Source organism: Lonchura striata, chromosome 4 (assembly GCF_050655825.1).
Source record: "Lonchura striata isolate lonStrDom1 chromosome 4, ASM5065582v1, whole genome shotgun sequence".
Classification (NCBI taxonomy): Eukaryota; Metazoa; Chordata; class Aves; order Passeriformes; family Estrildidae; genus Lonchura; species Lonchura striata.
The window spans coordinates 32,433,142-32,450,313 of record NC_140706.1 but is presented as its reverse complement, the minus strand read 5'-3'; the positions used below and the strand labels follow the sequence as shown (position 1 = coordinate 32,450,313).

The 17,172-nt window shown below is 40.0% G+C and overlaps 1 protein-coding gene across 1 annotated transcript; it reads left to right on the top strand.

Annotated features, from left to right (window-relative positions):
* Positions 1-813: 813 nt before the first annotated feature.
* On the top strand, positions 814-5,752 carry ING2 (inhibitor of growth family member 2). Its single transcript, XM_021545132.4, has 2 exons — positions 814-1,260; positions 4,496-5,752. Exons 1-2 carry the CDS (start codon positions 1,071-1,073, stop codon positions 5,164-5,166), a joined length of 861 nt encoding a protein of 286 aa, XP_021400807.1. The 5' UTR covers positions 814-1,070; the 3' UTR covers positions 5,167-5,752.
* The last annotated feature ends 11,420 nt before the right edge of the window (positions 5,753-17,172 follow it).

The following is a 17,172-nucleotide window of genomic DNA, read 5'->3' as shown; positions in this document are numbered from 1 at the left end:
GGGATTTGAATTTACTTCTTATTTTCAATTTTATTTCTGAATTCAATAATCTGATTTTTCTTTGTTTGGTTGGTTTTTTGCTGCATTTACCATATGCATTTTCCCTGGATATCTTTTTGGATGACTAAAATATAAATGAAACTATACAAAATATACAGGTCTCTGCAGGAGGTTTCAAGATTTGACAAAATTAATTTTATTTTCCTGATGCTTACCAATAATTATTCATGTACTAAAGACCTGAAAAATATCCCAAAGAGAAGTGGAGATGAAATATCAACATTTTATAGTATAGATGTATACATTTATAGTATAAATATATATATATATTTATATATATAGTCAAAAGGTGTAATTTAACTTTTGTTTCCTAGTATAATTGTTGTGGCAAACATGTAATAGAAATTCTGCAACGGGAATGGGAAAGACATGGATACTCTGTCAAATTTTTGAGATTGCGTCGTGCTGTGTGGTGAGTGGCTTTTAATGGCCAAAGCTCGTTGATGCCTTATTTAAAATACTCTTGCAATGATTTCTCAGGCTAAAAATGTCACTCAGCTTCCCTCTTTGCTCTTCTTTAAAGATAAGTCAGGTGGCTCTTCCTGCGGGCAGGAACTTTCCGCGCTGCCCCGCGGGGATCTCCGCCGGGGCGCGGAAGCGGCGGCGGCGCCTTTATGGCAGGCCCCGCCCCCCGCGCGCCCCCGCCGCGCGCCAGGCCAATGGGAGCGCGCGCCTGGGAAGGCGGGAGAATGCGAACCCCTGGCAGCGCCGCCAGCCGCGCCTTATAAGGGCAGGGCCTCGCGCATGCGCGCTGCGCGTAGGGGCGGGGGCGCCGAGCGGGGGTTTTGCTCCGGCGGCGGCACCGCGGGAAGGGGCGCGCGACCCGCGGGACCCCGCGGAGGGGCGGCCGCACCCGCCCGGCCCGGCCAGCGCTCACCGCCCCCCGGGCGCGGCCGCCCGAGGGCAACGGGGCGGCGGCAGCAGGAGGAGGAAAAGAAGAAGACGGAGAAGGGAGCGGGGCCGCCGCAAGGACCCCGCGCCCGGTGCGGGCGGCGCGGCGGCGGCGGCGGATGTGCTGCTGGCGCGGGGGGATGATGCTGGCGGGGCCACAGCTGGTGGCGGGGCCGGCGGCGCCGGGCGGGGAGCGGGCCCGGCTGCTCTCGCTCTACGTGCAGGACTACCTGGAGTGCGTGGAGTCTCTGCCGCTGGACATCCAGCGCAACGCCTCGCTGCTCCGGGAGATGGACACGCAGTGCCAAGGTGGGCGCCGCCGCGGGGCACCGGGCGGCGGGGAGAGAGGGGAAAGGGACGGCCTCCACCCGCCGCACATGCGCCCGGCGCCGAGGAGCCGGGCCCGGGGTGAAACCCTGCCGGGGCCCCGCGGGGCTAAGCCTGCGGGGGCGCGGGGCTGCCGGCGCCCGGTCGGTGCCGGGGGAGGCCGCCCCACGGCGGGGCCGCGCCGCCCGGCGCTAGGCCCCGGCTCCGCCGTTTGGGGTCGCTTCCGCCCCGCCGGGCAGCCCCGCTGCCGAGCCGGCGGCGCCGCTGGAGGTGGGGTGCGGAATCGGCCTCCCCGCGGCTCCTCCCGCCGCGCGGGCCGGGGGGCGGTGTCGCACGGCAGACCGCACGCACGGCGGGGCGGGGATACGCGAAGCGCCGGCAGCCTGCACTTGGGTCGTGGAGGGAGGCTGCGGAGCGGGAAGTTGCCCCAAACCTCCTCCGGAGGCACGGCTCCTTCGGGAGGCCAGTTCGGTGCCGATTAAAGAGCGTGCGCCCCCCCGGCGGGGCACAGCGGTGCCCGGCAGTGCCAGCCGGCCCTGCCGCGAGGCAGGAATTTGATCCCGTGCAGTCGGCACTGGAGCCGCATCTCCCTCCTCCAGCGTGGGCAGGAGGGGACCACGGGCACCGTCGAGGCCTCTTAGACGCTGAGGGGCCACCTCAGGAGGCAGCTGTTGTGAAGGGATTCTTTCAATTATCTTTCTAATTACCCGAGAAAACACATAAGAACAGGCTTTTGTAAGTTGCCTGGGATTTTAAGTTTAAAGGGCATAGACTTGCCTGCAGCATTTTGAATTCCTAGTCAAGGCTGGCTCTTTACCTCCTGATCCATGGTGGCTTGCCAGCAATCATCAGACTTTAATAGATAAAATATTTTCTTTAGACTCTTTATTAATGTGTATTTATCCAGCCACCAATACTGGGCCATAAAAAAAAATGTTGCTAATTTTAACCAAAGCCTTCAACTGTTTAAAAAAAAAACAGAAACAAAAAATCTTCAAAACCCTAAAAATGGGATAAAAATATTTTAGACCTAAGCCTGAAAATGTAAAAGCAATGCCATATTATTTCGGCTAATTTAAAAGGTAGAGATGGTGTGTGGATGAGGGAAAAAGTCAGTCTTGTACTTAGAAAACAAATAATTTTAGCTTTTATTAGCTCCACCAAACTTGATCAGATTATCTGTAATATACACTTGGCCCTGGTTTGGGTTGGAGTTTTTTTTTGTGGGGATTTTTTTTTCTTTTACAGAGGTTTCAGGGTTGTTTATTAGGGTGTATGAATGCCTTGTCTAATCTTTGGGGATTCACAAGAAGTTTGGTAAAGTTTGGTAATCTCTGTCAGTCCAAAACTTCTTTGCTCACTTTAGTGGATGTTGATCCGTGTAAAGTTCAGCATATCTTCACAGGCTGCATCCAGGCAATAACCGACGTAGGGTGAATGTTGTTCTCTGTCACAGTATGAACGAGCAAACAGCTATTGTTTGTGAACGGTTCTGGGTAATGCATTCCCAGTACAGGAAATCTATCTAATCTATCTGTACCTACACTCCTGCCTCCAAAAAAAGAAGTCTGGGTGGGAGATAGTGTGGTTGTACAATATTGTGCTCTGGTTATACCTTACTTGTTCAACAGCATACAAAGTACCCTACTCCATGCTTCGCAGGAGCTGAGAGTAAGATTTTTAAAAATTTAATTTCTCTTGTCAGGGCAACAGGCAGGGGATGCAGCTGAAGGTACAGGGAAACAAAACTTATGGTTTAAATGGTAGCTGGAATGCTGATATTAAAATACAGAAAACACAGGCTGAGTTACTGGACAGGCTAGAGAAGTGATTTTTATCTTACCTTAGAGAAAGTCTGGAACAGAACAAAATTCAGTTGGCTCCTGTTGTCATACAGGTTTCAGAATTTATAGTAAAAAGCAGTTGGTCATGCTTAAGCTACTGTTCCAAGATAGCAGCAGGAAAAAAAAATATCACTAGGAATGATGCTGAGATGACAAGCTTGAATTATTTACAATAGTGCAGACAAGTTCTTTTAAAATGAAAGCAAATTATTTAAATGCAGGTCTTTAGGAAGAGGTAGATTGTACTACATAACTTCTGTTTTAGAAGTAAATAGTTTAATACCATTTATAAACTCCCTTACCTGTTCAAATAAAATCCTAAGTTCTGATTGAACCAATACTGTACCTAACACTGTACATCAAGTTCCACTGTCAGCTCTTCTAATTATTTCCTTCCCTTTTTTTTCTTAATGTGTAGATCTAGTGTAACATTTGGCTTGGAAAAAGTAATTTTAAAATACAGCAATGTAGAACAGCAGAGTACAAGACTAAGACTGATTTATAAGACATTTACTGATCTCATATTCGGGTTCATTAAACTTGCTGCTTAGAACTAAATTTAGTGAAAGATTCACAGCAACACATGCAGTTATTTTGCGTGACTTGGAAGAGGGAAAGCTTGAGAATCAAACTGTGAGCCACTCATTTACTAGTTGCTTAAAAATATCCTATGATGCACTAAAGAGAAGGTCACCTATTCTGAAAAGTTCAACCTTGATTTAAAATGTAGCTTGCTGTAATTTGTTTTGATAATCGGCAACGTATTTTGAGGGGTGTAAGTTGATTTTCATTCTGATTGTAAATTTGCTATTATGTAACTTCAGTTGTCATATTCCTTTTATAACTATGTCTACTTGAAAATGTAATGCCAAACCTTGAGATGCTTAAGAGGGGAAGGCAGAGGACCTGGATAAACTAATTCTGGAGTGTTATATATCATGATATATAACAATTCTATGAATTTCAGGATTCTTCGTGTGATAAAATAAGCGATTGCTTTGGTTTGCTGGCCGAGTTTTGGAATTACTGTGGTAAGGACTCTTAAGAGAAACTCCTCCTGTTTCAGGTGGAAGGAGTATCTGGATTATCCATGCCTCAACAACTACTATGTCCCCTCTCTTTTGTTTTCCATTCTTTTTCCAATGGCTGAAATAAGCTTGCTCTTAGAATATGAGATTTTTTTCCTTGCAACATATTGTGACCTTAAATACTGATTTGATGACCACATGCACTTGAATGATATATTAAATCTAACCTGCTGGGGTATACTATAATCAAGATTTGTACTATTTCTCATCAGTTAGAAATATATTTGTTTTCTTGAGCATGTTCCATCTTGTGTAATTATTCCTATGATTATCTTTATTTTATAGAAGCATTAAAAGAAATAGATGATGTCTATGAAAAATACAAGTCAGAAAACGATCCTGTTCAGAAGAAACGCTTGCAGCAGCATCTTCAGCGTGCATTAATCAACAGTCAAGAACTTGGAGATGAAAAAATTCAAATAGTTACTCAGATGCTAGAACTGGTAGAGAACAGAGCCCGCCAAATGGAAACACACTCTCAGTGTTTTCAAGATCTGTCTGAGAACGAAAAGCCGCTAGAAAAGGCCAAGATGGAGTCCTGCCAGCCAGAGAGATCCTCCCGTAGACCTCGTCGCCAGCGAACAAGCGAAAGCCGTGACCTGTGCCACATAGCGAATGGTATCGATGACTGCGATGACCAGCCACCTAAAGAGAAAAGATCAAAATCTTCCAAGAAGAAAAAACGCTCCAAAGCCAAACAGGAGAGAGAGGTTTCACCTGTAGAATTTGCAATTGATCCCAATGAACCAACTTACTGCTTATGCAACCAAGTGTCTTATGGCGAAATGATAGGATGTGACAATGAACAGTGCCCTATTGAGTGGTTCCACTTTTCCTGTGTTGGACTCACGTACAAACCAAAGGGGAAATGGTATTGCCCCAAGTGCAGAGGAGACAATGAGAAAACAATGGACAAATGTACTGACAAATCAAAAAAAGATAGGAGATCGAGGTAGTGAAAACAATTTGTTTTAAAGAGTTGATCCTTTTATATTAAAATATTTCATTTCCAGAGAACATTGTTTTAGGAAATGCATAAGACTATGCAATAATTTTTAATCTATAATATTAATATTAAAAACTGTTATGCCTTCTGTGATCTTTAACTTTCTGCACTGAATAACCAAATAATTGAAACAGGGTGGCTTCAGACCTTTCACAGAAGACATTACAAGCAGATGGCGCTTGGTTTCAATTTACCCCATTAGTATTTTAAAGAACCTTGTGAATCCTGAAATAATGGTGGTGGGAAAGATACTGAAGAACTTCTCATGTTATGGTAAAGGGGTTGAAAGGCCTGCTAGCATCTTAACAATTGAGTTTGTTCTTTATCCCAAGTTTCACATTTTCCGTTTTTGTGTTAACATCATGCGTTTGGAGTTAGGGGTTTTGAATTCAGCTGTAACTGTAAAAGTCTTCCGAGCTATAAGCAGATCTCTCCAGTGACTTTCATATGACCAGTATGTTATTGCAAGGAAGAAAATACCACTAACTTTAACTTTTCTTTTTTGCCAACATTAAACTCTTGTCTTTGTGACTATACTTGGGAGTCAGTTTTTGGGTATGATATAACTATAGTATATACTCAGTTTTTGATAATAGGTTTTGTCAAGCATCGTGATCTCTCTACGAGCCTTGAAGTGGTAGAAGGATCCCTTGAGAGGAAGGGATATTAACATTTCAGGGAACAGGAACTGGAAATGTGATGGAATCTCCATTATAATCCATCTGTAGAGAGCTGAAACATGACTGGTATTCTCTGGGGTGTAAACTTTGCCCTTCCTTAAGTAGGATTTGTGTGTGCATGTGGCCAAACCTGGGTTTAGGCACAGCACCAATGTTCTTGGTGCCTAAAAAGTCTGAAGGCAAAAGCTTTCAATAAAATGTTGATAGATAATTAAAAAAACAAAACACACACAGCCAATAGACAAATCGCTGCAGGTTTCTGACAGGTGATGTAAGAGCATCATCCTGAAGTATGCTGGTGGTATCTAAACATTGCTTGGGTGGTAGTTAAAAGTGAACTTCCTCATTCCCATGCCTTAAGGAGGTGAAGAAAAGATGAAAACGACAGTTTCTGCTCCTTTGCAATGGGGGATGCTAATGGAGAAGTGAGGAGGGTACCAGAGCTCAGTCCTAGAGTTCCTGCTCAGCATTTTTATTTTGAGACTGAAATTGGGGTGGGCTTGGCAAGGCAGGCAGCAGCTTTGCAGGGGTTTGGGGTTACCTAAGGGTGGGCTGCAAGTGCTCAGAAGTCCCTGTAGGTCTCTGTCCCTTGCTGCTAAGGTTTCTCTTGACAGTACAGAGGGAAAAGCGACACCAGCTCTGGCCAAGCCCGATTAGAAGGCAGTTGTGCGGAGCTGAGAGCAGCCCAGAAGGCAGGCAGATGAGCAAAAGCAAGCTGGGGTGGATGAATGCCATCAGAGCTCCTTCCTGCATCTCCACTAGAGGGCCGTGCCAGCTGGGGCTCGAGGGTGGAATGTGCTGTGCAGGGCACAAAGCCTCGTGCTCTCAGACCAGATGGTACTAATCTATGCACAGCATGGTCAGTATTATAAGGTAAGTAACATACCAAGCCTGTTCTCTCAGGTATGATCCGATTCCATAGCAGGATTGAGCATTGCAAGTCGTTAACATGTACCAGGGGAGTGGAAAGGCAGAGGTTTGAATTTTTGCTCTAAAATTGTAGGTTTATGAAGTGAAGTAGTGCTCCAGTATGGAGACCCATACCACAGTGAGTAAACAGCTCCTGCAGGAAACCCCTGTAAGGACTCTGACTATCAGTAGGATAGGATAGAGGGTAAACCTTATCCCTACCTTGCTTTCCAGGCCTACTGGCTGATCTCAGGTTGCAAAAATAGAGTTGAGGGCCTAGATCATGGCTCTTGATGGAGAATGATCAGACCAGTGTTGGAGATAAGTGGTAGTAAGTTTTCTTCTGAACGTTTGACTCATTTGTTTATTTGTTATGGCTTAAGGATTCTCAAATTTCCTTCTTGAAAAGATTGATTGGAAGTCTTGGGCTGAGGATTACATGATCATCTAATGTTTACCTAAAATGAACATGCTTCCTCGTTTTAAAAAACAAACATTGCTTAAGTAAGCATTGAAGTTGCAGAACAAAGTACAAGTGAAATTGTAACTATTAATGTCACTGATTTATCTGGAAAAGTATTGCTTGAATTTGTACTGGATAAATCAAGGATACTTCTTTCCAATGCAGAGAGGAAATCTGGGAGCCTTATATAATTCATCTGAAATAATTGCTGAAGTAGGAAGTGTATGTTGGGGTGTTACAGAAAGGAAATTTTAGATCTTGAAAGTGGTCCAGATAAATATCTTTAATGCAGGGATGCTTTCTTTTATGCTAATGACTCTTCTAGTAGTGAATAGGAATTCTCAAGGCTTCCAGTGAAGATAGGGCTGGAGAAATGGCACTTGCTTGGCTTAATACATTAAATTGGTCAAATGTAGCAATAATTCAGTCTATATTGCAAATTAGCAGCATGCCTGAAATATACCTGGTGCTTCTGCAATTATTTCTTTTAAATGCTCTAGCTAATTTGTTGTTAAGACATACTTGGCATCTAGCCTTTCACCACTTTATTTAACCGAACCTAAATTTTGTGGGTTTCTGTCCATTCCCATAGAAGATCAATGGTAATCGCTAAAGATGCATATAAGACACTAGTATGAAATCAGAAAGGTAAGTAGAGAATTCTTAGGTTGCTTCTTAATGTTGAGTTACTTTTCTTAAAGTGATGAACCTCACTAGTGAAGTCAAAATGAAAAGTAAATACTGTTAAACCACTTCATCTTCAAGATATGTACTGTCTTACAAAGTAAGTTTATCTTCTTGCAAAATAAAAAAAATTAATCAGGTTGATGCATACTTTGGAAGTTGATAATAATATATGTGACTACACAGTTTATTGCTTTCTCGTTTGAAAATCAATGCTGCATTCTAATTCAACCTAGTTACATCTTGTTTTCTTGTAGCTTTTGAAAAAATGGTGCACTCCTAAGTTCTTTCTTTTTGCCTTTCTGTTTTGAAGTAATGCAAGTTCATCATCAGCAAAAGGTCCCCATAAGCTATTTAAAAGAAATTATATTGAAGCAAGAATGTTTCTTGATCACTGTCCTGTGGACTGGTTTGATAGATGAAATAAGCTTTAAAGCAAAACAAAAATACACATAAGAGAAAACATAGTATTTTGAAAGGAAAACAAGCAGTTTAATATTTGCCATCTATATTGTAGGCCATCTTGATATCTGCAGCACTATGATAATACTTCTGTATTTAAACTAGTTTTAACTGTATTTCACTGCCAAGCTTTAACTAATCTACATATCCAGAAATGGTAATGTGATACTGACAGGTCTTGAAACTGGTTCAGAATAGAGGTAAGGGAAATGCCCCTTTCTTCCCTGAATTTATATAGGGATTTTGTTTTGGATCTTTTTAGAGCTGAGATGGGTCTTTATAAAGAACATGGCATTTCGTAACTTTGAAGACTCCTCATTTGAAAGTCGCTAATGTCAGCTTTACAGAAACTGCTATGGTTTGTCTGAATTCATACTTAAAGTGAGCTGTTCAGCCACACCAGCAAGTTAAGGGCTTGGACTTCTTTCTCTGTCTTATCTGCATATATATTTCTTTTATTAAGCGGTCTCATCTCCAGTAGCTCTGCAAGTCTTTGATATTGACACCTCAGACTGAAAAATATATCACAGGTCTTTGCATTTGATCCTCTGAGGTTGATAAGCAGGGCTTTCACTCAAACCTACAATTGTTTTTCTGTCCAATGCTAGTTAGATAAGACATTTTGCTGTCAGTGGTAGAAACAGATGTTAATGTGCAAGTGTTCAACTTGCAAGTGTTCAACTTCTACTTACATATTGGAGAAGGGAAAAGATGCATTGTTTTTCCATTATCATGCCTCTTTTATAATGCATGCCATGAAAGAGTTGAAAGGAGTTTGAAATTCTCTCCTCAGACAATTTTCTGATTGCTCTGCAGTCTTTGGAACAGCTTGAGGATTATGCAGTGTCACTACAGCTGGGCAGTAAACAGTTGTATTTAGTGAAAATTCTGTGAAATTTTTAATTTAGCGAAGCTGTCATTTGCTTTTGAATCCAAGTCTCAAGGTCAAGTTACGATTTCATCTGAATTCTAATTTTTTGGTGGGTAAGTCTTCTAAAAGCTCATTTTAACAAATCCTTCTCTTTTTTTTTCATCTAGATCGGCATTCTTTTAATTTGTTCAGTTTTAAGTGCATGTTTTTTTTAAGTGCAAGTACTCAACTGAATTGCATTTTTGTTCTGCTGCAGCTGTGTTCCAGCAGAACATTACTGACTATAGCATGGCCAATTTTGTACTGCTCAGAGATGCACTTCATGCATTGTATGCTTTTGGGGTTTTTTCTTAAATATACATCAAGGAAGCTATAAGTAGCACAGACTCAGATTCAAACTGTAATTTCTGTTTTCCAGTGTAGAGATTAGTGCTTAGTGTGTGCATAGAAAACATAAACTCCTCCCTAAAGCTTTGCTTTCATATACTTACAGAATGCCTCCTCTAAAAATGAAAGAACTTGTGAATGAATTTCATTGCAGTGTTTAGCTGTGCACGTGAAGATTGGAAGAAAGTTACAGTTTATAGTTGAAGGAATGGAGGGGAAGCAACTTAGGTATTTTTTGGGTTGAATGTAGTGTGGTTTAAGAATCTGGAAAGAAAACTTTCATCTCCTGAGAAAGAGAATAGAATGAATTCTAGAACCTTTGATACTAATGTTCAGCAGAAAAATTAGGATTAAATCCTGCCCCAATTTGAATAAAATTCCATTGAGCAGGGTTCTATCCAGCATACTGATTTCCAGCTTCCTTTGACTAAAACCTAAAAAAAGATTAAAGCTCCATGGCAACTACTATCCTAACTCCTGACAGCCATAGTATAAATTACATCTTGTAAAAACCTAATACTGAAAAGTTTTATTTAGGTCACCAGTCAGGCTAGGAAATAGAAGGCCCGTAGATACCACCCCAAACTTCTTTTGTCCCTTTAAGGTATCAGTGAGGCAGAGATTTTAATGGGTGGCAAATTGGACGCATATGCAGTATGAATAAAAATCTGACAAGTTTTAGGTGTCCAAACTTGTTTCATACTTCTGAAGGAAAGACTGCAATTTACTTTTGACTGTAAACTTCCAGTACAGAATACAGCAAGGTTCAACTGGGACACAACAGCCCAGACAAGGACATGAAGTTGTCACAATAGTTGCATTTGCTGGCAGTGGAGAAACAGTACTGAGTTGGGATTTTTTGTGTTTAGGGTTTTTTGTTTGTTTGTTTGTTTGTTTGCTTGGTTGGTTGCTCTTGGGTTTTAGTCTTTTTGCGTTTTTTTTGGGATTTGTTTGGTTTTTTGGCTGTTGTTTTGGTTTTGGTTTGGGGTTTTTCGTTGGTTTGGGGGTTTGTGTGTGTTTTTTTGTTGGTTTTAGTTTTTTCTCACTTGTTTTTAAAAGGAGAGGGGAGGGAAAAGGATGGAGGTTGTGAATTCATTTGCCCACAGGTATTTCAGTTGTGCTACAGAAGCAGAGTCTCAAGACTTGTGTGGAGATGCTTTCTTGTTGTTCGAGGTTGACAAAGCATAGGTTATCAGTGGTGGGAATGAATATTAAAAGTCTAGACTAAACAGGACCTGTGGTAAACAACAACAATGCAAGCCCCCAAATTTCTATTTGCATGAAGATTATCTGGTACTGCTATTTATTTAGTTCCATTTTCTTGTTTGACTATTTTTTACCCTATCCTCTCTGGACTATGTGTTTTTCAGGCCTTGAAGAATGCCTTTGTCTGAGGAATGCTTTATTGGATCCATTGAAATAGCTTGGATAGCCTGGTGGCTGACACAGGGAGGGATTGGTACCCAGCATTACCAATCCTGCCCTTCATGCAGGGACAAAGCAGGGCAGAGGAGATGTTTTGCATACTCCCTAACCAGTCAGCTGCTGCTGGGCAGACAGAATTATTCCAAGGCTCTTTTAGACCTCATCATATAGCAAAGTTTAAGTCCTCAATATTCTATTTAAAAGGAAAAAACACCCATAATTCCTCAAATATGACCAAGATAATATCAAAATTATATGTGTACTAGATATGTGCTGCTTCCATTCAAAAATGTACTAGAGTTACAGCCCACTGCATTCCTGCATTACTGCCTATGTAGAAAGTTTGCATTGAAAATGTTTGATGGTAACATGCCACCTATTACTGGAGAAAGAAGCAGTGCCAATATAATCAATTTTACATGCCTGCAAGTAGGACTGCTTTTGCCTTTTCCTCTAGGAGTTTGATGATCACAGTATAATGAACTTTTCATAAACTGGATAAATTGTATGTTGATGTTCAAATTAATCACAAGCTTTTACTGTGACAGATAACAAGAACATACTCAAATACAGATAGGTAGTGAAGTCTATTAAAAAAAACCTAAATATATTTTTTCCCCAAGGGTGTGTTATTGAGATGACAAACAACTGTCAGTTGAACATAGTAAGTTGTAAAAGGTAACCAGTAGAGCTGGGACACAGGAGATAATGTCATAACTACGTGGCTTTTGAGAGAGCTTTAAAGTATGGTAAATTATTTTTTTTTTATTTCTGAGTATCAGATCATCAGAATTTCTGCATCAGTGAAGAAGTATTTGTATTAATTTCATAAAACTTGGAAATGTTGAATAATAGTTGAAGTTATGTGGAAACAGACAATTGAGATATTCTAAATTAAAATACATACTTTGGCTATGACTTTAAGTGCAGTAATCTGCAATCTAATGATTGTATGCACCAGCATGGCAAATTCATCTACAGCATGATTACATTTTAGGTACTAATAGAAGGTAAGAATAGTTTTGAGTCTTTCCCCTCTTACACAGTTAAAATAGTTGTAGTAAACTGTAACAGTTCTTCTGGATGATTTTGTGTAAAGAACATGTAATAGATTTGGTGATTGTCATACTAGGGTATTCTAGACTCAACTTCAGAAGATGGACTTGCCCCTTCCCAAAGCACTGCCAAACCAGGTAAGTTAACAGAGATGTGTCCACTCTTATGCTGTGCAGCTTTTGGCTGTGCTCACTGTGGGGAGGGTCTTTAATGCATTATCTGATGAAGCTTTACAGCCACAAAACTTGTTTTCCTGTAAACATGCTCTGCACTTTTGAAACCTGCTTAAGATAATGTTTTTTTTTGAAAAGTGACATTTTAAGTATATAAACTTTTTTTTTTTGCAAAATCCCAAATGTTTTGTCACACCCTTGTGGCTGTTGCCAAAGAGACAAAATTGGTTTGGGGGAAGCAGGTCAGACATAAATCTCATTTTTAATAAAGTATCTTTTACTCACAACCCTCTGTCTTGTATTTAATGACTTTTCACCTATACTTGCTGGTATGAGGTGCAGTAGCAGAGAAGAAAGCATCTACAGATTTCAAAGGCTTGACTTTGTGAAGTGTACTAGAGTAGCTGAACTGCAGCTTCAGCAACTGCTAACTGTAAAAGGCTGTTAAAACTTATAAGAATTAAATGAACTGAAAAGAAATTTAAAAATTATAATAATTCAAATCTTGCAGGTTCCTCTGAAGAGGAATGGCCTGACAGTACCCAGAAACATTCCTGCATCAATTCTGTTGCTGGATGAAGGATGTTAAAAAAAAATCTCCTGCTATTTTAGAAATACAGCTTTGAGACAGAAGTTTATTCCAAAAACTCAGTAAGTTGTTCTTGAGTTAGGGTCATGTTAATATGCTTGCCATTTGGTAAAGCTCCTCCTTGAGCTTTACAGGCAAAGTAGATCTGCATATAAAGATACATAAAATGTGCTCCAAATATAGTTCTAGTTTTCCTTTTTACTAAATTAGGCACAGACTTTAAATGGAATTATGTGATTAATATAAAAATGACATTCTACCATTGCATTTTTTATAGCTGAAACTAAGTTCCTTAGGCTGACTTTCCCAATTATGTTAACTTGTTTTCTAAGAGCTTGTGCCTCTTCAAACTGCCCCTTTCTCCAAAGGTGGTGTGCAGACATGTTCTTCATCAGGTGCTTTATCTCCTATTCAATAGCCTGTAACAGATAAGAGTGAGGTGAAATTTTAAATTGTGGCCTTGGCAAAATATGGAATCTGCACTTAGCAGCTTCTGTTTCTGTTCAACGACTGGCTCTATTAAAAAAAAAAAAAAAAAAAACAACTTAAAAAAAAAAGCCATGAATGCATAAAGATGTTGAAACTGTGGGGTTTTTTTGCCTTGAATAGCATAAACAAGGAGAGAGACTGGCTGCAAGCTCCTGAACTAATGCCAGGCATGCAAATACTGCAATTTCTGCCATGCTTTTGAATGATGTAGGCAGATATTTAATGTAATTTTATGAGTTTCAGTTGAAGGTAGTGTTGATATAAAATTATATAACAGTTTTGCCATAGTTTTATTTCAGTGTATCATTTCAAGCAGTTCTCTGTTTAAACCCTAAAAAACCCATCAGAGAGCACCATGTCAGCTGTTAGGTTTGTCAAGATCATTAAATGGTTGACTGATCTTCCACTAGCTCTAAATAAATGGCATTCATTACTTCTCTCAGCTGCCTCTCATTACTGTTCATGCATTAAAAATACTAAATTTCTTCTAAGTCTTGTGATATGAATATAGGCACTGGAATCATGTTACCCTCTACTGGAATCTCGCTGGGAGCTGGGGATGGCTGGCTGCATTTATCACTAAATTTCACTAGAGCCCTTTATTTTATTGGACGCTTGTACTTTCTTTAGTCCAGAGTCTCCGTGTATTGTTTGTGTCACAATGGTTAGATTTTTAGTACAGAGTGGAATGATCATCATCAACTTCAGCTGGGAAAAGAGGGGGTCATTCACAAATAGTTGCACCTAAAACCAGAGTCCCATGCACTACTTACTAAAGATGACACAAAACAAAGCCTGATTTCAAATAAATAATGCAACTCCTTATCAATGAAAACCCAACATTCCTGCTCATTTCCAGTTTAGAAGATGAGAACATGTAAGTAGAAACTAATATATTTGTGCCATTACTTAAAGTAGCAAAAACTTGGCAAAATGACCGACTGTGGTTTTATCATAGTGCAAGGATGCAAATCAGTGGATGAAAATTACATAGGAGTAATTTTGCTTAAAAAGATAAGTTGAAGTAATTTTTACAAATATTATAAATCTTTGGCTTATTGGTAGAAGCACAAAATCTATTACCTTATTCTTTACATTTCCTGAAATTACCATATCAGCATTAGCCAGCTTCCTCATTTTTCCTTTTTGACCAAGTCATATTGTAGAAGAATATGATGGTTCTGGAGTCTACCATTCATGTAAGAAAACAGAGGAACATATTCAGGAGTTTACCTATTTTCCATCATGACTCCAAACCCAGTTCTTCTGATGATATGTAATTGTCAAGCGGTACAAATCTGACTCATTCTTCAGTAATTTTTAAACTTAAAATTTAGAAAAAATAGTAATTTTAAATGTTTGTCAGATAAACTTATATAATATTAATTTGATACTAGTGTTAAGGAACAGCACTTCAATGATTATTTAATATAGTACAATCATTAATGATAAAAACCTCTAGGATGTGAAGAGATTTACATGTTGCTAATTTTAGGCCATAGCAAAAAAAAGGTGCAAAACCCCACCAAATCTTATGAAATTCATAAATAGGAATTCTGTTTTCAGACATTGAGTAAACATAGGCTATTTAGTTTCGGAAATCACACTTAAAGGTGGAGGGAGTTCAAACAACCAAGATAGAGAAAATTATGGAATAGATGACAATGACTTCTAATGATAGAACAGAGCCTAGAAATTAGAGGACTGGGGTCAGGAATCCTCAGTAATGTGAAAGTTTGCTTTCAAGAGGAAAGGGACAACCTGTCTAAGTGAAAAGGACAATAATTAATGGCCCTTGGATAGAGCACTGGAAGTTTAAATAAGATGCTAGGGAGAAAACAAAACAAAAAAATGAGCTGTCCGACCATGTGACAGTGAAGCACTGGAATACATTACTTTGCAAAGTAAGGATCTCCAGTGACAAAGCTTCCACAAGGCAGGCTAGACAACTATGTTGACACTGGTTTAATTGTAACTGATCCTGCTGGCAAGGGAAATGGATTGGATCAGGAGTTCTTGAGCTGTGAGAAGACAGTGACAGATCATTGGAGGCCTACGTAAAGCTTCAGAACAATTGAATTTGGTATTTCTCTTTCGTCCAACCTCTTCCCTTTTAAGTTCTCTCAGAAAGTCATTTGAAGAATGTTATACCTCCTGTCAGTCAGGAGGACAGGAAGGGAGCAGAGCCATCAGATTCTCCCTACCTAGGGGCACATTTTGAGCATTGCCAGTGGCCAGCTGGGGGGACATTTGTTCCATGTTCGCTGCATTCCCTCAGCAAAAGGGAACTGAACTGTGGTGAAGGTTATGCTACCCCAGCAGCAAAAAGTCCATGTGGGCTGACCCTTTCCTTTCTAATGAAATTCAGATCCACAACTGAGGAGCATTTAGAGGCATAGCATGTGAGGAATGGTGTCATTTCCCTGGGGCATCAAAACTTGGGTCACGGAGATGAAGTTTCTATTGATACCTGGCAATTCAGACAGCGGCTGCAGAACACAACTGCCCAGGGACAAGATTCTAGCTACTGTACAGAAGTAATACCTACTTGCTGGACTGAAAATAGGGAGATATGTATGTATATATGTATATAGGGCTTGTATATATGAAGGGCCTATCCCATTACAGTAGAAAAATAGGCCCAATAATAATAAATTTCAGAACAAGTGAAATAAATTATCTCCTAACAAGGATTTTCAGCTCCATTTTCTATTTGCTGCACCTAATTGAGAATAAGAAAATAATTATATTCTCTGCAGTCGTAAAAAATCTGATGTTCGGGTATCTTAAGCAGCAATCCTGGATACTTTGCTTTGGTTTCAACCTATTCAAGAAACACTGGAATAACATTTCACAGTATTTTCTTTGGTAAGTGTCAATTTTTGATGGAGGGAACTGGCAAAATGTGGTTATGAATTTTTAGCAACTTATTCAGATAAGACAAGTATGTAATCTTTACTGTGCTAATAATTTCTGAGTAGTTTCATGCAAATATTCATCATCCAAACTTTTTATAATACAGCGGACACTTTTCAACATGAAAAGTGTATTTAAACTTAGAAAAAGTAATACTTTGCATTCCAGTTTCCATGTTTCATGGTAAGATACAATTGATTTTCTCTTCTTCAGTATAATCAGGAAAGCACCAGATGGGGGCCACTGCAAGTCAAGACAGTAATGTTAGAAAGAGGATAGATGGGCTGGTTTCAAGAAGGCAGAGTTGGCACAAGGCTTGCACACTGAACTTAGAGACATGGTGCATGTGGTATGAACCCTGAGGAGAGGCAGATCATGTGGCAAGTCAATCACAAGCTCAAAAACATTTCTACAGATTTGTCTGCACTTTTCCATCTCATTTATATCTAATAAAAAAATATGTACCCCTTTCTCAATCTTAGCATATTTACTTACATAATTAGTTAAGTGGCATTGGTGGTGGTCAATGAACCTTAACACCAAATAAACCTCTAGGCATAAGTCCTTTCACACGGACATATAATTTTTTTGTATATGTACACATATGCACTTGTAGTAACTTCTTAAGCTGATCTATCTGTTGACCAAATGCAGTGATGGCTTAGAAAAATCAAAGCGAATCATGTCAAATGAACACAGGGCTGAGAATACCTACAGCAGCTCAGCTAAAATGCTCATGGTAAAGACAAGCACAGCCCACTAATGATATAGGCAAGTGCCAGTAAGTAGCAAAGATTATTAATAATCTCTGCAAAGTTGGGAAAAAATAAGTTCTGCTTACAAAAATGAAAT